At 31.7% G+C, this 22,822-nt stretch overlaps 2 protein-coding genes across 6 annotated transcripts in view; one reads left to right on the top strand and one right to left on the bottom strand.

Moving 5' to 3' along the window:
* The window catches only part of IL7 (interleukin 7), a 53,673-nt gene extending 49,027 nt beyond the window's left edge, over positions 1–4,646 (top strand). For 2 of the 5 annotated variants that reach the window (XM_069466326.1, XM_069466329.1), the window contains 2 exons: positions 1,757–1,810; positions 3,908–4,646. In XM_069466326.1, the coding sequence (XP_069322427.1) occupies positions 1,757–1,810; positions 3,908–4,027 (174 nt within the window). In that variant the 3' untranslated portion in view covers positions 4,028–4,646. Of the gene's footprint in view, positions 1–1,756; positions 1,811–2,520; positions 2,616–3,907 lie in introns of those variants that run through there. The other 3 variants (XM_069466327.1, XM_069466330.1, XM_069466328.1) reach the window with 2 other exon arrangements.
* A 14,887-nt stretch (positions 4,647–19,533) lies between these two features.
* Positions 19,534–22,822, bottom strand: part of ZC2HC1A (zinc finger C2HC-type containing 1A) — a 40,340-nt gene continuing 37,051 nt past the window's right edge. The window contains exon 10 of the mRNA XM_069466332.1: positions 19,534–19,699. Coding sequence (XP_069322433.1) covers positions 19,534–19,699 — 166 coding nt within the window. The remainder of the gene's footprint in view (positions 19,700–22,822) is intronic.

Here is a 22,822-nt window from a genome sequence, read left to right on the forward strand (position 1 = left end):
GTCTCAACTTGGAAAGTACCTATTCATTTCTTGGCTACAGTGAATTAACAGTTTGTGAAAGTGGAGTAAAAAATAAGTGACTGAATACTTCATTGCCATAACAACTTCCAAGGAGGCTAAGGTGATATATTGGGTGAGGAATGGCAAATACTTATTAATAGTTTTAATCTATGTATGTACACATTTATAAGAACTCCTAGTCAATAAAACAGTTAATCTAGTGTTCTTAACAAACATCTTTATTTGGCAAAACTGGGCACATATATGTCCAATAATTTTTTTTGCTTTAATAATTTTGATACATATAGAACTATTTTTTCTTACTATTCTACTTGTGGTTTTGAACTAAAAACAACAAAACAAAATTTGGAAGACAGTGTCTTGCTACACTGAAAAATGCAGAAAATTATAGCATGTACATTGTAGGCTGTTGAAAGGATTAAATGGCATAATACAAGTAAAGTACTTAGTTCTAAAAAGTTTTCAGTATTTAATGTGATGTTTTATTATTTTTTATTATTATCATTCCCCTCTTCAGATATTTTACCAGCTGTCACACTAAGTCAAAAGGTTTCTTATGGTTTCAAAAACATTTTTATAATTTAAAAAATAATTTTGTTTTGTTTTGAGTACCAGTAGTTTCCCATAGAAGGTAAAATGTTAAGATTATTTTGAACCCTATTGACAGTGATGAAAATAAAGATTATATAACTTAGACAGCGTTATTTATCATTGCTTTATATACCTGATGGGAGTCAGTCTCCTTTTGGTGTGCTGGATTTGCCAACCTTATTTCTAATTTGGGGCCCTTACTTAGATTTGTCCCCTAAAGGGAATTTTTAGTTTTGTTTTTTTTTTAATAAATCTGATCTATCTTGTTCTATGCATCCTTCAAGGCTCAGCTCAAGATTCATGAAGACTTTATACTCTAGTTTACCAGCAATATTTCCTACTTGTGATTTCAAAGCTCTATCTAATGCAAGAATAGCAGATAGGTTTCATGTTGCTCCTACCTCCAGTTGATTAGTAGTGACTGTTGGAAATATTATGTTGATTATAAGCCTCAAGTTGATACCACCTATGACCTAGGAAGGAATAAAGGTCATAGGTATGCTATGTTTTTGCAATTCTTTCTCATATGTGTTGAGCTGTGCGTGGATCACCAGGTTCCAAAATCAACTAACTGTACAGAAAGAAAATACATGAATAATTTAAATCTTGCCATCAAATTAAGTTACAACATAAAATAACAATACAGTTCACCCTTTCTTGAAATGATAAGGCAAGATGTTAAAGACACTGAATTTTCTTCATGAGTCGGACGGGGTATGAACTTTTTACTATTGTTTTATTTCATTTTGCTTCTGCTGAGTGAAGCTTAGTAAAAATATATGGCCAAAATTTGAAAATTTCAGGAAAACATTATTTTCATGTTGATTGAAATTCAAGTTTTTTCTGTTAGTATACCCTTCTATGTTAATTTTTTAGACATCACAGCAATGAATGCACTGCTAGGCATACCTACAAAATTATGGATCCAAAGTATTCAGAAGATTAACCTCTTTCACTCCTTCCTTTTCCCTGATATTATATTTACAAATGAAAATTAGTATGCTACTATCTTAACAATGAGAAACTTAAAGTGGGTTCTCAGATTACATGAGCTGAAAGTAATATGAAAATTAGCAATTACAAACAATGAGAGGAGCAATAAAGGATTACTATTACATATTATAAATATGATTTTGTTTTTAAGGTTAAAGGAAAAAAATCGCCTCCCCTGAGTGAAGCCCAACCAACAAAGAATTTGGTAAGAGCAACTAAAATTTTCTTTATGGCTTGTCAGCTTTTCACTCAACTTAATTCCATAATGTTTCTCTTTAAATTGTTTCTCTTCTATGGTTAGTTTTGAAAATATTCATTATAATGTTAACAAAAGGAGAAGGGAGGTACCTCTTAAAAACTGGACTCCTTTAAACTACATTAAAAAAAAAAAAGACACTATTTAAAAATAGAAGAAGCCAGGGCAAATATCAGAGTATTATTTTCCTAAAAACAAACAACATTAAAACATCAATAGGGAATGGGCAAAAAAAACGAACAATTTATATAGTTGAAAATACACTAGAAAACAAGTACATAAAGAAAAAAAATCTTTGATCCTTTGTAAAGAAATAAAAATTAAACAATGAGGATCTATCTTATACTTATTAGTATGGATTGTACAGTGTAAATAATATATAATAGTTTGTAAATATCTACATATGTTCATATACATACTATCAGATATTGTTAAAAAGTATATAGCAATATGGAAAATATTTATGAATTAAAAAGGCAGAATGCCTAATTAAATCTGATTAATCTTTAAAATGATGCATGTATTAACTAAGGTGGAGCACAGAGAAATGAGCCCATCTGGTTGATGAGAGTGATGGGTTCTTCTTTAATATTTTCATTATTATTTATGTTATTTGACTAATATATATATGGAGCGTGGAAATTCCTTACTCTTTTTAGAGAAGTATGGTGAAGCTGAACACTCTGGGACTCAGGAAACCCTAGGAATTCCATCTGAAGTGGAAGATTTGGAATGAATGAAATGAACACATGATGTAAAAGCAATATAAATATACTGATGGCCTCTGACTAAAAGAATTTGAAGAATTTGGAAAGAAAGTTTAGAAAAAGGAAATAACATCTATGTTCCTGGGATTACAGAAATAAAATCAAGATTCCTTATTTTTGTCCTTTTAATGAATGCTCATTCTTTGCCTCTGAGGAAAATATGAAATTTTTACATCTATATATTAAAAATCTGCTTAATCAAGTTCAACTTCAATTCATACTTTTAAAACATCCTGGAACCTTCACTAAAAATAATCTATACATTTTTTTCCCACATATTTATCTTTGAAATCTGTTGTTTAATTTTTGAAATATATTATTCAAAAGGTATGTGCTAATGTTACTAAATATATAACTAAAACAGATCCAAGTTTGTGACTAAAATAAACATAGGACAGATGAGTTCAAGACTCAGTCATTATACTTACTTGACGTGTGACCTTAACAGTTTATTTATCCTCTTTGTAGAACAGTTTCCTCATCTGTGAAATGAAAAATCAAGTTCATAGGGTTATTAAGAGATAAAATGATGCTCTGTATTTAAAGTATTGAGCACAATACCTGACCTAGAAAATACCTAATAACTGATTGTTATCTAAATGAAGAATTACCCTACCCTGTACTAATCCCACTCCCCCAGGTTAGAGGGCTCAGAGGAATATAGCTGAGTCTATGCAGAGCTACTCCCTTATATGTCTTTTCCATGTAAAGTATCTTTTTCTCCATTTTCTATAGATTGTATAGGCAACTCTCTTTAAGATTCTTGTCAGGTGCTAAAAACTAGCTTATGAGGCAGTTATCTGCCATACTCTGGCAAAAGCCAGATAGTTGGGGTAGACTTTAGGGCACAAGTTCAATCAGGTATATCCTTATTATCTTTGCTAAAATAATCTGAATATTGTTGTGTAATTTATTCCTTCCACTAAAAATACATTTTTCCATATCAAAAATAAACTCTAGTAATATACAGCTATCTTTCTCATTAAAGTTTAAACAGTGTTATTATGTCCACTGTTATAGTATGAATTTAGAAGCTAACATAGCTCTTTGATGAATCCTAAATCTTAAACCATATCAACCTTGAATTTTCTACATATCAATTATCACAATTATAGTTAGAAATCATAGTTTTAAAAATATCATGCAACATTCTCCTTTTTCATTATACCAAATTTTCTGCGTAACATAACATGATGGAAATTAAAGACTGAATATTTAAAAATGTGAATTTTCATAAAAATGTGAAGTTAAAAAAACTTTTTAAAATCTATTTCTCCAGGAAGAAAATAAATCCTCAAAGGAACAGAGAAAACAGAATGGCTTGTGTTTCCTAAAGAGACTAATACAAGAGATAAAAACTTGTTGGAATAAAATTTTGAGAGGCACTAAGGAACACTGAAAAATATGGAGTGGTGATAGAGAAACATATGAACTTTACTTGCATCCTCCAAGAATCTATCTGCTTATGCAAATTTTTTTTTGGAGTAGAATGCCTTCTGGAAGTTACTGAATGCATCCTGGTAAAAATGGATTAGAGCAATTGAGAAATCCATATTGTATTACTAGAAGATGGATACAAACGATGGAAACTGAATGCTGCAATCCACAAACTATTTCATATGTATGTGGACGTATATCAATCGGTATTGATTCTTTACTGAGTTTTGTAAGACAATTCATGTAAGTTATCAGTTGCAATAATACTTTTCAAACCTGTTTGAATATTTCAGGAGAAGACATCAAATCTATGAAGTATGTATAGGTTACAGGATTCAAAATTTACACTGCTTTATTATTAAAATAATTTTATGGCCTTCTATGAATCAATATACTGTATTAAGAGTGGAAATTGTCATCTTCTGTGCTGGAGATGTTTTAAGGTTAACAGTGGTATATGGACAATGCCCATGAGAACAAGAGAGTCATACACCTTAAAGGAGCAGCAGCATAAAGACATCCCAGAGATGTAATTGAACATCAATATGTAACACAATGCCTTCAATAAATGGTATAGCAAATGTTTTAAAATGAAAAAAAGGCATCTTTTTTAAAAATAGAAATCCACCTAGTCTAAGGATTTTAAACCTTAGTTCTGAGTTACTTTTGTCATTTTTGTATAATAAAACTTGTCTAAATGATTTTGCAATTTGGGAAGTATATTTTTTAAGAGAATAATATATGTTGGCCTTTTAATGAATGGAATGTGTATATTTAATTTTGACACTATATCTGTATATAAAAATATTTTCATACAGTACTACAAATTGCTTACTTTGGATAACATTTCTCCTTTGATAAAATAAATGACCTATGTATTAATATCACAAGATGCACTTAATGAATCCCAGCAGAATTTTTAAGACAAGATTTTTAATGCTACACTACTACTTGATCTTCCATTTAATATATGAGTTTAATACCTTATTACCACGAAACCGGGGCCCCGGAACTATGTAAGAGAAGGAACACTACTTTCTATGTTAAATTCTTAAATTAAAAAAAGTCTTACACATAAAGGAAAATGGAAACACTATTCTAGAAAGACCAAAGCCCTAAAACAGCTCCCAGTTTGCATTTCGCTGAACTCATATCCTTCATGCTTTCTTATTTGTCTTGCTTAGTTATGTGCTGACTTGCTTTAATTGATCTACAGAAGATGCCCCAGTGGCACCCTCAATGTGTGGTGGTGACACCTTCCTGCTCCTTCTCACTTTCCCCAAATCATATGGCATTTCATCCTCATTGGTGCAGATAGCTATATAGCATTTACTGGACCGCCCCCTTAATGGAGATTTGAGTCAAGTACTATTTCTGTTTAACTAGTTATCACTGTTAACTCCAGAAGAGGAGCTGACTAGCACTTCACCAAGTTTTCTTTCTTTCTTCAGATGGACTTTTCTAAGTAAGCTATGTTCTTTCCACCATAAACCATAATATATGGTCAAGTATGTGGTACACCTTTATCCTGACGAATTGGTGCTATTGGTAAAACATCAGCTAGAGAAATGAGGAAATTGTTTCTAAAGGTAAACTCTTGAAACTGTCCTTGAAAGGCTGTTTATAACATTCCTTAACAGTGTTTAAAAAAAAAAACTTCTGAGATTGTGGCAAAATAAGACGCAGTATTTTTGAAATGCTTGTTAAAAGAGTTATTAAAATTTTCTTCCTTGGTTTTTATCATTTGTTTATGATAGATTTGACTTTTAGAGAAAATTCATACAAAAAAAAGTTTATTCAACATGTGTTCTGTGTGCCAGATGCTTGTGAAAAATTACCCACAAATTTATGGTTATATTTCCCTTCTTTGTTTCCTAGCCACTAGCAAGGTAGGCTGGCTAATAATGATCTTGGATGTTATATTTTTAGTATCTCTACTCCTCAATTAGAGACTTGTTTCAGTGAACATTTTCTTTTTAATATATATACAGATGGTTTAAATCATCATTTTCTAAAGTTTGTCCCAAGAAACCCTAATCCTTACCAATGCTACAAAAACAAAACAAGAAATAAGAAGAAGGATTTTAAGTTCTGAGGTCAGTTAAATTTTCTCTTGGAGATTCACAATTCATACAAGCATATTAAAGGCTCTGAAAATTCATTCAGATGGCTTTTAAAAAAGTAACATTAATGTAGCATTTCCAAAACTTATTTGACTACAGAGCACACTTTTACATAAAAACCACTAAACTAACACAAGGTTAATATAATTAATAGAAGGTTAATATAATAGCAAGGGGAATATTGCTTTATACAAAGGGTTTCAATTAAAAGAAATCTTTTTAAAAAGCCTTTCAAAAAACATGCTTAAGGAAATACTCTTTTCAAGGTTAAGATAATTTTCTTAAAGTTCATCCATGAGAAACCTGAACTAGGCCATACTTTCTTTGCATTAGGCCAGTTTCATGGACAGCCAGCTTAAGAAGTACGTTGTGTCAACCCTTCTACATTCTATTAATATTTCTCCAGAAACATACATCTTGTGCTCTGAGTCAGATAGTCTTTATGGTGCTCTGTAATGCAGTCTTCACATCTTTATTCATTATGTTTTTATTGCTTAGAAAGTTCTTCCAAATTTTATGCATATCCTGCTCATACTTCCAGGGGCATCTCAATTCCTTTCTCCTCATTTGCTATGACTTCCATGGTAATTCTAGATATTGTTAATATTTGTCCCCTTGGTTCCCCATAGCACTTAATTCCCTGTATAATGCATTATTGTTTGACCAGTACTTTATTTTAAATATAGTTATTATTTAAATAATTTATTTAAAATGTTTTCTCTCTCTTAAAGGAATATATGATCTTTTGTCTTCCCTTCAGCTCCTAATGGGAAAAGCTAGACATATGGCAGTAAATTGGTAAACATGAATTGCATTATACCATTCTATTATCAAACTCCATTCAAATAATCTAGGAAATGCATTTCTACATTGAAATATAATTTACTTAAAGATGAATATGATAGGACAATGAAACACAACTAATTTAAGACAGGCCCCCACAGCTTTGTGTTTTCAAAATCTCCATGAAATTTTCTTTGATTTCTAAATTTTATTTGTTGCGAACATCTCTCAGCTTTGATTCTGACCAAATAACAGAATCTATGAAAATATTTTAGGACAACAAAATAGGTAGGTGCATTGATAACTGTCAATTCCAACAGTTTTTAATGTCTAAATATAAAAATATATCTGTTTGCCTCGACCCACAAAATTAGCTAAATATTTGAGAAAAATGTTAAATGATTATTTTGTTTGTGGAATAAGGTAGGGTTTGTTTTGCATCCTCCACATACAGAATGATGAGAAAGAAGTGCATTTTTCTGTATAAGGCAGAAATTTTCTAAGTTGGGAAGAGGTTAGTGTTCTATAAGATACTATTCTAAAAGTGAATTAATTTCTAGTCATATTTTACATGAAGAGAGTTAAGACAAGTGAAAACATTTACAATTTAGGGTTTGCTACTCTTGCTTGATGATTTATTCCTTTTTCTTCAAGACACAGTCTAAGGGTCCCATCCTTTCTGAAGCCTTCCCATACCTTCCCAGATGCAGCTGATCATTCCTTCCTGTGTGCCTCCACTTCTCAGCTCAACAAGTAACTCTTAATAAAACCTGCCATGTGCTACCATGTAACAGGTGGACATATGTTTGCCAATTTCTACCTTCAATGCTCATCACAAATTTTCTTACATTTGAAATAATCTGATTCATATGAGAACATTTTACCTAAAAATTTAATTGGACAGAAAACCTTATAATATATTCTGGAAGTGTTCTAAATACTATCATAAATGGAAAAAGCTCACTTTGCAGAGCATCCAATCAGGTGAGGTAGAAGCCTTCTAGTAGAACAAGAATGATCTGCCACAAAAGTATAAAATTTTTCAAGGCAAAAGACAGATCCATTTCCTTTTTATCTTTTCTTTTGAAAAAGTATGAATTTGTCTTTTGCCATGAAAAGTCTTAATGTGTAAGCCAGTGCATCTTTCTGCTTAAGAAACAGGTGTTACTTTCACTCTGAGTAAGTTACCTGATACCAGGGTTGAGACTAATTTGTTCACAGCCAAGTGGGGGTTTAAAGAAGCTCCAGCTTTTGAATACAGACGACTTAACGAGAAGATGCAACTCAAATATAGATAATTCATTCACTTAACAAGTATTTAAGCATCCATCTCTAATGTGACAGTTCTGGTCCTAGGGGTACAACAAAGTCCCTGCCTTCATGGAGCATATACTCCAGGAGAGGAAACAGTCAATAACAAGGGAACAAAATTATTTCAGAAAACAAGTTCTATGAGAAATCAGAAAGATTTCAGGTTAGATAAAACAGGAAAACTCCTTCAAAGAGGAGACATTTGAAAATATTGTATTGTTCTCAAATTTTCAACATATAGCCATGTCTGGCAATATTAATACATTTCATAAATTTAATCAAAGAATTAAAGTGATTTTGCAAGACATCAAAACAATACTTCAGCTATGGTACATGATGTCTTCATAAATTATGAAAAATTATCAAATGTTTGAAGTGCTTTACTGCCCTAAAGTGGTGATACGAAGTTTTAACTTTTTTATTTTGAAATAATTTCAGATGTACAGAAGAGTTGCAAAGAGAGTACAGAGTATTTCCATGTACTCTTTACCAAGTTTCCTTTCCTTTCAGGGAAATGTAGATAACCATGGTATATTTCCAAACTAAGAAATTAACATTCTTTTTCTGTGCAGGTAGCTGTGCTGTGCATTGTAGGATATTTGGCAGCATTCCTGGTCTCTACGCACTAGACACCAGTAGAATTCCCTCCCCAGTAGTGACTATCAAAAATGTTTCCATACATTGTCCCTGGGAAACAAAAGCACCTCCAGTTGAAATCACTGTTCTGGAAGTTTTATAGTTTTATATTAATGTTTTACATTTAGGTCCATGATTCATTCTGAGTGATTTTTGTATAAAACATAAGGTATGTTTCAAGCTTCATTTTTTTTTTTTTTGCATATGTGCATCCAATTGTTTCAGCACCATTTGTTGAAAAGATTATGGTTTTCAACTAAATTGCCTTTGTATTTTTGTAAAATTTGGGTGACTATATTAGTGTGGGTATATTTATGAGGGCTCTGTTTGCTTCCAATGATCAACGCGTCTGTCCTTTCTCCAATACCACACTGTCTTGAATACTATACCTTTGTAATATGTCTAGAAATTGGGTCATTTGAATCCTCCAATTTTTTTTTTCTTTTTCAGAATTGTTTTGGCTATTTCAGTTCTTTTGCCTTCCATATACATTTTAGAATCAGCCTGTGAAACCAGTAAAAATGCTTGTCAGAATTTCAACAAATTACCTCAAGTCCATACATTAAATTGGGAGAGAATTGACATCTTTACTATGTTTATCTTTTGCATTAAGAAATATTCCTCTATTTAGATCTTCTTTAGGTTCTCTCATTGGTGTTTTATAGTTTTCAGCATATACATCCTACACATAGTTTGTTGGATATATGCATAACTATTTATTTTGATGTGTATGCACATATGTGTGATTGGAAATGGTATTTTAAAATTCAAATTCATACAGTTCATTTCGGGCATATAAGAATGACTGACTTTTGCATCTTGTCCTTGTATCCTATGATTGTCCTAAACTCACTTGTTGTAGCTTTTTGTAGATTGAGATTTTCTACAGAGACAGTCATGACATCTGCAAAATAGAGATCATGCCTTCTGTGAATATAGAAACTTTTGAAATCTCACTTTTTAAATTCTTAATTTACCTTCTGGATAACTCCACCAGCAAGCTTCTATCAACTTACTTTCTGAAGTTTGTATTATGGATATAATGGTTGCATTGAATTTGCCTTTTTAAACTACTCATCACTCTATCATCAGAAAATTTTGATTTGTATTTATCAGCCTGAAATAGAGAGGAAGTTGTAAAATTTAATTAAGTTGGGCACTGGCAAGCTGAAGGAGTAGAGGAGCAAAAGAGATACATAGTAGTGAGTGAAGAAATCAGAAAATAGGAAATGACAGATGAGCTAAGAGAAGCATAGAGGCTGACAGACCAATCTTTGAACCTTTCTCAGGACCTAATGACCTTCCAGTTCTAAACCACGTGCACCTTCTGTCAAATCCCTTTTCTCAAGATTACTTAGAAGAATCTCTGTCCCTTATATATAAAGGTTCTATTGAGATTATTGAACATTGATGAGTGAGGAAATAGGAATGAAAGACAAGTTTGTTTATGAACACTAGGTACTATATTAAGAAGGTAGAATTAATGACTAAACTTTGCCTCCTCAGCAAGACAAAGTAGATGAGTCAATAGAAAATAAGTCTTTATTTTTAATAAGCGAGTGTAAGGATGGGATATTAGAGACTGGAGGGCAGTTATCACAAAGTGAGGAAACTGCTCCTTTTGTGTTACACTCAGGTGGGGGAGGAAGTCTCGGCTTGCTCCAACTTTACATTAGATAGTGTAATATTAATACTTTTCTGAAAGCTGAGTGCTAAGAATACTTAATTTGATCAATGTATGTGGCCACTTTAAGGAGGAGTGAGAGACAACTATTTTCTCTTGCTTTTATCTCACTAAGTTAGGGTCCAAAGAAAATACATTAAGAGTATATGTTCAAGTTAGATGAATTCCTATCTTACTCTGAGTAAGCCAAAGTCATTCACGGCCTTTACAATAGACACAGTCTGGCTGCCTGGCTACCTCAGTTAATTTTCTACTCATCTCTTCCATGTACACACCATTCCAGAGGTACTGGGCTACCACCTCAGAACCTTTGCACTTATTTTACCCTCTGCATGAAATACTCTTTCCTCTCTTATCCACTTGCACATGTCTACCATATTGAATACTCTTTAACAGAAAGCACTACAGGTTAAGGGGAAATAATCCAATAAATAATTAAGTGCAGGAAGCAAAAAAGATAAACAATAATGGCTCACCCCCTTTTTCGGATGTATCCTCAAATATCACTTTCTCAATAAAATTGTTCCTGAACACCTTACCTAAAGTTGTAACTCACTTCCATTCTTTGTCGTGTCACTCATTTACCACCCCCCACTTTTTTTCCATAGCATTGTTACAATCTAATATAAAGCACATTTACTTATTCATTGTCTTTATTTTCAATCTTCCTCCACTATAATGTGAACTTCAAAAGGGCAAGGATTTTTGACTGCTTTGTTTACTGCACCTAGAATAATTCATTGCCTGGCAGGAATTAAATAAGTATTTGATCAACATATAACATGCACATATAACCAAAATTATATAATAATAAACACTTGATATCTTTTACTGAGTCTGTTAAGTATCAGACATTATGGCGAATATTTTATATGTATTACTGATAATCCTTAAATTAGTTCTGTAAGATAGGTATAATCATACTCAAAGCATATTTCTTAAAATTAAGTTTGTGATTATCTAACACTATAATTGGGATAAGAAAGGTGTCTTAACTCGGTATATTGAAGATTCCCTCTGGTAGAATATGGTTTTAACATTTCCCCCACTACAGACATTTTAAAAGGGAAGCATGAGATTTTACCAAATTTATTTGTTGAAGGGTTTTTGAGTGCAAATAGCAGATCCCAGTCCAGTTTATTTAAACAAAAAGGATTTTATTAAAAGCTATTGGGAAATTCACAGAATCCCTGGGAGAGCCAGATAGTCAAGTTTCGAGGCTGTTCAGGCAGACACAATGCCCAAATTATAATCACTGACTACTCCAGCGGAGTATAGTCAGCTAAAGTGCTGTCATGGGGAACAGGCTACATCTTGCAATAAGGGTGTCTGTCATTTCTTGACTCTCTGCCACTGCTACCTTTGCAGTTCACTGTCTCTCCACTAAACTCCACGGCGCTCAGTAGGAAATGCAGACTGCACAGTATCTGCTTCACATTACTTGTTTCAGAATTCAAGTCTGTTCAATAGTCCCAAATCACATGACTACTCTCTAGTGGAAAGAAAGGATGGAAAACTAAACTCTGTGATTTTGAAGCAGTGAAGTTTAATACAGAAAATTCACCAAACACGGGAGGATTTTCAAAATCCTAACTACAAACATGATAAATACCCATTACAGACAATACCAAAATTTAGGTGTGAAATGCATCCACATCAAGATAATTTTTCACTAGTAGATATGACTTAGGTGGTGTTTAATTTCTAATACTGTCCAATGTTTTCTATTTAAACTATAGTAAAGTATCTGAGCCAATGAAGGACAAGACCCCTCCCCCTCAAAAATAGCTTTCTCGTAATAGTATCAGTGAGAAACACTCCTTCTCTAGAAACAAGAGAGAGAACCATAACAATGTTTACTGAAAGGGAAGACCATGAGAATCTCGTGCCTCAGGGAGGGTACAGACTAGTCTAGCACACATGTTGCTCATTCAAATGATGCTCTGATTTCGTCTTCATTAAGACATTATTGAAAAACCTATTGTTTTAAAATTTCAAATTAATAGTTAATTGAATAGTATGTCACAGTTGAACAATTAGTGTTTAAAACAAACTTTTAAATTCCTAATGTTTCTTGCAGAGTTTTTTTTTTTTTTTTTTTTTTTTTTTTTGAGACAGAGTCTCACTCTGTTGCCCGGGCTAGAGTGAGTGCCGTGGCGTCAGTCTAGCTCACAGCAACCTCAAACTCCTGGGCTTAAGCGATCCTACTGCCTCAGCCTCCCGAGTAGCTGGGACTACAGGCATGTGCCACCATGCCCGGCTCATTTTTTGTATATATATATTTTAGTTGTCCATATAATTTCTTTCTATTTTTAGTAGAGACGGGGTCTCACTCTTGCTCAGGCTGGTCTCAAACTCCTGACCTCGAGCGATCCACCCGCCTCGGCCTCCCAGAGTGCTAGGATTACAGGCGTGAGCCACCACGCCCGGCCTCTTGCAGAGTTTATGTGAGTTTTCACTATAAGGACTGTAAGTTTGGGAAGAGTAGTAAAATATACATACTTTAAAAACTTTTCTGGTTCTTAAAGAATTCTTCTTGACTAAAAGAAGAAAATAAGAAGATAATTTTTTTTAAGTTTTAAATAAGTAAATATGTGAAAACAGATCTAAATGTTTCATATATAGATATAGATATGGATATATAGATGTACATGTATTTCCCCCCAGCTCAACAAGAGCATAGCAAAACACCTTGTAAATATTTAGATCAAGTTTAATTTTTATTTTATGTTTTATGAAGTAAAACTTTACTTGTATTTCCTGGACTCTTCAAATCATAGTTGATAAAAAAGGGCAAGAATATGATAAAACTCCAAAATCCTGTTTTAGAGTGTTCTCTTGAATTAAATTTAGGAAAAATAATTTCATTTAAAATTATACCTAGACTTGACAAGACCACTGTCAGCAATAAAGATATTATAACAAGAAACTAGCTTAACTAATGCAAGGGTAGCATCTACATCTGAGAATGTTAGTAAACAATGGAAGAGGTAGCAATTTTAGATAAACTATTGTCACATGAGGGTGATCAATTCTGAAAAACCACTCTCTTTGCTTTTTAAAGATGATAAAATATGCATTCCTTTAAAAATTAAAATATAAATACTTTAAAGAAAATATAACTTACTAAATATCATTTAGTAAAAATAAGCACACTATATTGAGGAATATATTCCCAGCCTTTATCTGTATACTTTTTTACATAATTGTAATCATATTTTATACACATGCACTATTTTAATTTTTCCTCTTGGCAATAAAGCATAGCCTTATGCCATTAAAAATTATTTGAAATTGCTTTTCTGACTAATTTACTAAATTTTCAATTTTTATCACTACATAGTATTATTAATCATGTTCTGCATAAATATTCTTCTATATTTCAGATTGTTTCCCTAAGAAGAAATCTGCTGTAGAATTTAATAAAATTACTAAGTTATAAGGCATAAATATTTTAAAGGTTTTTAAAGTAAATTTAGCCAACCTTTTCAAAAATTATTATAAATTTATATTTCCACCATAAGTAAATAAGATGGAAATATATTCCACCTTAAATTTCATCTTAATGTCCCATGGCGGGCTTTCAGTTTTATAATAATTTAATACGGCTGATTTGATGAGTGAAAATCAACATTTCATTGTTAAGTGTACGCAACAGTACTCAGCATTACTGGCTATCTCCTATCCCCAGCCTAATTGTTGCAAATTCAAAATAAGCACAGAAATAGAGGTGTTTACGAAGAGGGAAAGGAGGAGAGGACTAAGTTATGGGAGATAAGATTGAACTGATGGAATTATCAGTAACTTTTACTCAATGTTGTTTTTCCTCAGTCTTCAGGACTGTAAAAGCTATTCACATTTTACAAATCCAACAGGTCCCACCACACACACATTCTTTCCACTGCCACTTCCCTTTTCCCCACTAAAAGGTAATGCGGTTTTGTTCGTATTCTTTCAGGTCTCGCCTAAGCATTAAAACAATGAAGAAAAGAAACAGAAAATGGTCAGCTGTATAACTCATGTCCCTCTTTCACACTTCTTTCTGAAGCACTTTACTGGTACCTTCATGATAAAGAAAAGTTCCATTAAAATAAACCACTTCTTTCTGTCCCAAGTTGTAATTACCTGTTTATATATCATCCCCCCCCAAAAAATTATATCAACTTGAGGACAGGGACTTAATCACATGTTATTTATTCTCTTGATCCCCAGGATTTCATAGCCTGAAGAGTATATGAAGCATTTTTTAAAGGTAAGTATAAAGCTTTAGCTTTGTGTAGTTTACATTAGCTGGTCCACTTATTAGCTACTATTTAAATAGCTCCCACTCTCATATGTTAAATAACATTAAGTTAGGCTAGAACAGTAGGGAGAAAAAAGATCCTTATCTCAAATAAAATTATCACTAAGTTGTATAACTAAGATGAAATAAGAGTATCCTTTAAAGATTAAAACTTATTAAATGGCCATATAACTAAGAAGAAATATTAGTATCTTAAAGGAGATTATAACTTACTAAACTTGTACAACTAACATTTCCTAGTACTCACTAGGAAGCACAGACTGCACGGTATCTGCTCCACATTACTTGTTTCAGAATTCAAGTCTGACCAGTAGTGCCAAGTCACATGACTACTCTAGTTGTAAGAAAGGATGGAAAACTAAACTGTATGATCTGGAAGCAGTGAAGTTTAATACAGAAAATTCACCAAACATAGGATTTTCAAAAGATGAATTGTGCTGCGAATATGATATGCTTTAGATGCATAAGTATTAGTATAAAGTAATATTTAAAGGAGTATTTGGTAATGTGCATGAGTGATATGCTTTATTTTTTTAAATTTTAATAGATTTAAGGGGTACAAATGGTTTTTGGTTATATGAATGAATTGTAAAGTGAAGTCTGGGATTTAAGTGTACCTGTCACCTGAATAGTGTACACTGTACTCAATAGGTAATTTTTCATCCTGCACCCCCCACCTTCCCCATTCTGCATCTCCATGTCCATTAAGTCACTCTGTATGACCATGCACTCCTTAGCTCCTACTTAGGAGAACATGTATTTAGTTTTTTGTTCCTGAGTTACTTACTTAGAATAATGGCCTCCTATTCCATCCAAGTTGCTGCAAAAGACATTACTTCATTCTTTTTAATGGCTGAGTAATATTCCATGTTATATGTATGCCACATTTTCTTTATCCACTCATCAGTTGATGAGCACTTAAGTTTGTTCCCTATCTTTGCAATTGTGAATTGTGCTGCGAATGACATACTTTAGATGTGTAATTTTGCTAAGAAAATATTTTGAAGTGTAACTACAAAATATTTCTATCAATTATTACAATGCTGGTGCCCCAAATAAACTCAACTAGGTTTCTAAGATATCAACATATGTATTATTAAAATCCAAAACAATCTACCCTCATAAGTCTCTGCAATTTCATATGGTCAAAAAAAAAAAAAATCATACCTATCTATATTGCTGAGGCCTTTAAAATAATGGAAGCTAGTAGTATTAAATTATCCAAAAACACCCTCTAGTGGCAAAAAAGCAATTCACATATAAGCTAGGCAAAATTGTACTTAACACATTAACTGCCATGTGAGTTCTATTTAACTCAAGCTAGTTTTGAGTCCAGGGCCTTGTGAAGTGTATGTAAGGCACATATCTCTTCACCTTGGGAGCCTCGAGAACTATTTTTCAAGTTGCATTTAACTCACACACAGAAAACAATAAAAAGTAAAAAAGTTTTCATTAAATTAGAAAGGATAATTTTGTTTTCAAAGTTTTTATTCTATTTTCGTAATAAAACACTGTGGCCCCAAGGAAGAAAATTTTTTTCTAGTGTGACAGTCAATGTGTTAAGTAAGGAGCATACTGAATATTTAACTACAAATTTTCTAAATGAGAATGAGTTTGGCTATCATTAATTTTGTTTTAATAATTCTCCATTGCTCTATTCAATAGTCAGTTGGGAAAAAAAAAAAATCTATTTTTGTACTAAAAATATACTTACCGTATAAAATACATACATATATACATGGAATGAAAATAAATACCCAAAAGCTCTGTTGACTCTTATATCAGTGTACGTCTGTTATTTTTTCATTTCCTGAACTTCAACTTGTAAATGTTCACCTCTAGACAAAGGAAAATTGAATACAAATTAAACATGTCTAATCTGATCATATTTTCACTAGATAACTCCTTTTTAAAGTTCTAAGTATGGAGATGATCTAAATCATTAAATATTCATCGCAAATAGCCATTAAACCATATAGTACTTAACTAGAAATATCCATGTTTCCTATTAAACTTGACATCACTAATGTTTTCAATTGCTAAATTTTATTGGCCATGAAGAAAATGTTTCAATGCCTTAAAAAACTTTAATGAAAACATATTTATAATACTTTGAAGTCATGAAACACTTCAATCCAAAAAGATGATACATTTTTTTAAAAGTTGATGGTATAATAAAAATATAACTCTCATTTTAAAAAATCTATATTTTTGATGTTGCATGCTTTCTTTATATTTCAATAGGTTTCTATCTTTCTATCTATGTCTGGCTAAAAGATAAGACATCAATGAATACCAACTAGTACTTTTATGCTTCATGTCTTTATTGAATAGCTTCAAAAGTGAAGATGTCATTTGCAATAAAAAAAACATATAATGGACAAGAAACAATAAGTAGCCACAATAATCTTACTTTTTCAAGCTAATAACTTTCAGAATATTTAAGCAATTTTTACATTTTTAATTTAAGGTTACAATCATTTTTTATTCTACCAACACTGAATATTTGTGAAAATAAATAAAAATAAAATAATGATGCATAGGAAGATTTAAAAACTGAACTATTGCACAACAAATCAACGTGAAAATAAAATATGCAATATATTTTAAATACATTGTCACGTTTCATAAGTCATAAATATATTTTACCTACTGTTTGTAATAATCTCCGAGCTCTGGAATTGGATGATTTCTTACCATCTCATTTCCATGTGGTATACAACATTTATTTGCTATTGTAAAATTCAGTGAGAAACAAATATGTGCCAATTATTTAATTTAAACTCATTTATCTACCCCTTCCTTGAGCAGACAAAAAGTTATGTGGTCTTAGAAAATATTTGAAAGAAAATAGTGCTCAGTCCTAGATAAAACAAGAGTTTAAAGTTCTTCTTATGATTTATAACAATTAGGAAAGAAGTTATTAAAATGGATATTTAATATGTACATTAGTCTTCTAAATTTGCTACAGTTTATTCTAGTTGAACTATTTTTTTTTCATCAATATGACTGAATAAAGATAACTGGGGAAAAAACTAATAAAAAATCAGTAAAGAAACTATAAATACAATGATAGTTCCTACTACCGCTAAATTTATATCCCCAGACCAAACAAAAAATAACAATAAAAAGCTAAATAAATACATGTCAGAGAAATTCTAAGCCAAAAATCTTTACATTGATTCTTATAGGTGATCATAATCAAAAACAAAAAGCTAAAAATTACATAGAATCTAAAAGTTTTGCTTCTACTTTTATAATAAGATCAAAGCTCTCTCAGGTGCAACTGAAAGAAAACACTACGGAACTACTGAATATGGCTGCACAAGCCGTCAAGGAGATCTACTACTAACTACTGTTACACTGAAGGTGACAATGATTAAAAGATGTATGTTGATCAAGTTAAAGAGAAAAAAATAATTAAATTTTTATGTGTGTTTAATTACATAAGTCAGCTATGCATTAAAACTATACATTATCAGTGGTTTTTTTATTGTGACGTGAATGGTGTTTCAACATTAAACACTAAAGAAGAAATTGAGTAAGAAAGTTAGATATTCTCTTAACCTGCTCATAACTACATTTAACTACTTCAACAAACTAAAATTCAAATATTTTTTACCTGCATGCTCTGCACTAATAATTACCACAACTACTATTTATTAGGTGAGGTGGTTTGTTTTAAAATGCATTAAAATAATTTCTGCTAAATTCAGATACAAAAAGTTAAATTTTTAAAACACATAAGATTTTGCAAGGGATTTTGGCCATCTTATGTTAAATAATTTACATTTTCAAATACTACAAAAAATGAACTAGTTAATTAAAACTACTCTTCAGATAGGTTATGAGGAAAAAAAGTGAAATCTGAAAACACAATTGGAAGTAGAAAGAATACATGTTCAACTAATATACAGAGGTAAAAAGAAATCATTTCATTATAAATAGGATATATTTGTGTTTTTAGTCTTATGCGTATGTTTCTCAAAAGGAAATGGCATAATTACATTTTCACAGAATGAGCAAAGATCTTTAAATTGTATAATAGGGGTCTTTTTCTCTCTTATTTTTGAGGATTTATAAAACAAGTTTTGAAGAGCTCAACAGGAAAATGACCTCTCATACCCAATTGTAACTAAAACCATTCTTTTCATTTACAAATTTCCCAGCATCCATCTACTATGATAGTACCTGAAGACAGGCACAATAATAGAAATATTTACTCAAATTTTTGTTCAAAGTTATGATTATCCTAAAGCTTGAAGGACTAAGCACTAGAGTATGAGAGTTTGTGGAAGTATACTTAATGTGCTTTAAAACAACAGAAAAGTATAATTAATACCTAAATTAATGATTCCATTTATCATTCCATTTATTTCTGACAGATAAATGAATATTTCCTTGAAGGGCACAGTCAGGGAGGAGTATCAGGTATTTATTATATACAGTATATGTACACATATATATACACACACACATTACATAGCCAAAAGATTATGCTCCAAAAATTACTGAAAAAGGTATTTTGAATATTTTTAGCAGAAAATAACTAGTGGAAGTGCTCTAGCTGTCCAAGCAGCAATAACCATAAAACTCTGAACTCGGCTCTTTTTCTTTTGGGATTCTGTTCACAGAATCATTCTTCGAATGCCACATTCACAGCAGAACTTGGCCCATTCTACAGGGTATTTAGTCCCACACTCATGGCAGAACTTTGGTAAGTGTCCAGATGAATTTCCTTCAGTGTTTTTAATATTTCCACCATTAAGTGAAGATGCATAGTCTCCATCTGGTCTGAAGAAGTACAGAAAGAATGGAAAAACAAAGTTCACATCAGTAGTTTCAACGCATAACCCTTGAGAAACGGGACATAAAAAGTATAACTAAAAGCTTGCTTAATCTCATTTTTAATATTCTTCTAGTTCAAATAAAAAAGGAATCCCTGTTACTATAATTCCAAATGTTTTAACATTATATTTGACCCCATTAGGAGAATTTATCATGACCAGAAGCAGCCATGCTTCCCATCTGTTCTTTGTGGTATTTACTATCCTGGGAACAGAGTGAAAATTTACAATGTCCTTTCTGCAAAACTATCTATAAAGACAAAACTGGAACCCAGCCCTGAGGAAATATGGAGATCTTCTGGTTCCAATTCTCTCTCCCTGGTCACAGGATTATGGGGTGATAGTTTTGTATTTATTAACTTTAATATTATTATCCAATTATATTAAATTACTTTAATGCAATGAATACTTAACAAGCTCCTTTGCATACCCTGGCAAGGTGGGATTTATTAACAAAACAGAGTAAGAAAGGTAAATTACACGCTAGAAGAAGTATACACTATAACAAAAGTTTAGAGCAAAATGCTTGAGATTATTATAACTGGTTTCATCATAGAAGCCAGACATTGAAAAAATTCATATTCTACTGATGAAACATTAATTAGAGGAACTGCTATTTGATTCCAGTAAGAACATCTTTACATTCCCTCCTGGCATGTATTCTTCTGAGAACATGATATTCACTTTAAAGTCACCATAAAGGGAACTCTTAATTGCAGGAGGGATTTTAAGAATGACATTATCAGGAAAAAAGTTATTTTTTCCACATAGGTAGTTCTTGAAGAATTCTAGGTATTTCCCAATTTGGGTGTTTCTTTCACACAAGGAGTTTAGGGGTGATAAAAAAATCACTAGACTTTCTAGTAAAAGCCACTGGGGAATCTAAAAGTCATAGAGATAAAAATAAGACAAAATGTCAGTATTTTATATTACTTCTTTATTATCTGCTCCACTAGAGAGAGGTTGTGGAACTACTACAATCTCCTGCATTAAGAAACATATTCCCTTCTGTTGTGGTGGCTGAAAAAAATAAAAGAAAAAGAAACATACTCTTAGATATTGAGAGCAAATTTATAGCATCAGCATAATTCCTTTAAACCACAAAGAAAAGACTAATGAATTAGATGACATAACCCCGATCAAGAAAGAGTGCCAGGGGAAAATAAACCAGTTTTATTGACAATGAAATATATAAGAACTACTTCAAAAGATTAAAAGATCACTTCAACACTGCAGTATGCATATTTAAGGAAATCAACCCTCATACAAATATTTAACAAAATATCAAAACTTCAACTTAACTAGATATTGCCAAATGTCTCTACATAGTGATTGGCAAATGTGTAAATTAATCTTACTGGTAGCATATGAGGTTTCTCAATATTGTATGTATTGTCAAGAGTTTTTTTCATTTTTGCTAATCTGAGTGAAATGGGAGTCTACCACGGATTTAATATATATTTTTCTCATTGTTTGTGAAGCTGAACATCTACATCTTTTCATATGTTGGTTTTTCTTTTGCTTTTTACCATTTGGATTCCTACTGTGTATTAAATGTTCCCTATCCCTCACCCCCACCAAAATCCAAAGCTATTTTCTACTGTATGGGTTCATTTTTTAAATTTTTAATTATTATGGGTACATGTGATATTTTGATACAGGCATACAATTTGAATTAATAAAATCAGAGAAATTGGGGTATCTGTCACCTCAGGCATTTATCATTTCTTTGTGTTAAGAACATTCCAATTCCACTGTTTTAGTTATTTTAAAGTATACTCTAATTTACTGTTGATTATAATCACTTTGTCATGCTATCAAATATTGTTCATTCTATCTAACTGTATTTTTGAACCCATTAACCATCCCACTTCATCTCCCCTCCCTACTATCCCTCCCAGCCTCTGGTAACCATCATTCTATTCTCTGTCTCCCTGAGATCAATTGTTTTTAATATATAGCTCCCACATATGTGTGCGGACATGTGAGATTTGTCTTTCTGTGCTTGACTTATTTCACTTACCATAATGTTATCCAGTTCCATATGTTGTTGCAAACAACAGAATTTCATTCTTTTTTATGGACACATAATATACCATTATATATATGTACCACAATTTCTTTATCTATTGATGGACACCAAATCTTGGTCATTGTGAATAGTGCTACAATAATCATGAGAGTGCAGATAAATTTTCAATATACTGATTTCCTTTCTTTTGGATATATGCCCAGCAGTGGGATTGCTGGGTCATATGGTAGTTCTATTTTTAGTTTCTTGATGAGCCTCTATACTGTTCTCCATAGTAGTTGCAATAATTTACATTCCCACCAACAGTGTATCATATTGAATAGAGAAAAACTGAAAGCCTTTCCTCTAAGATCTGGAACAAGACAAAGATACCTACTTTCACCACTGTTATTCAACATAGTACTGGAAGTTCTAGCTGGAGCAATCAGGTAAGAGAAAAAAATAAAGGGCATTTAAATTGGAAAGGAAGTAGTTAAATTATCTTTGTTTGCAGACAATATTATCTTAGAGAAATCTAAAGACTCCAAAAAAACTATTAGAACTGATAAATTCAGTAAAGTTACAGGATACAAAATCAACATACAAAATCAATAATATTTCTATATGCCAATAGCTAGCAATCTGAAAAAGAAACCAAGAAAGTAATCACATTTATAATAGCTACAAATAAAATACCTAGGTATCAGTTCATTTAAAAAATTTTATTGTAGAAATTCCCCACAAATCCCGGAAAATAATTTGTTAGTTTATGTATGTAGTAAGTATACCCTCAACCTGTTATGCTCTATCATTTTTTCCCTGGAGTCTTTGGCAGCACTAATTTCTCAGTGCAATAGGATCGAATATATCAATATTTTGTTATTTTATTTGTGTTTAGTAAGTTATTCAAGAAATCCTTTCCTAACTTAGATGATAATGAGACTTCCTTATATGTTAATCTAAAATGTGAATATAGCTTTCCTTTCCATATATAGGCCTTTAATTTACATGTAACTGATTTTTCTATATTTGATATGAGGCAAATATAAAGTTTTTCTC

The sequence above is a fragment of the Eulemur rufifrons genome, chromosome 3, assembly GCF_041146395.1.
Source record: "Eulemur rufifrons isolate Redbay chromosome 3, OSU_ERuf_1, whole genome shotgun sequence".
NCBI lineage: Eukaryota > Metazoa > Chordata > Mammalia > Primates > Lemuridae > Eulemur > Eulemur rufifrons.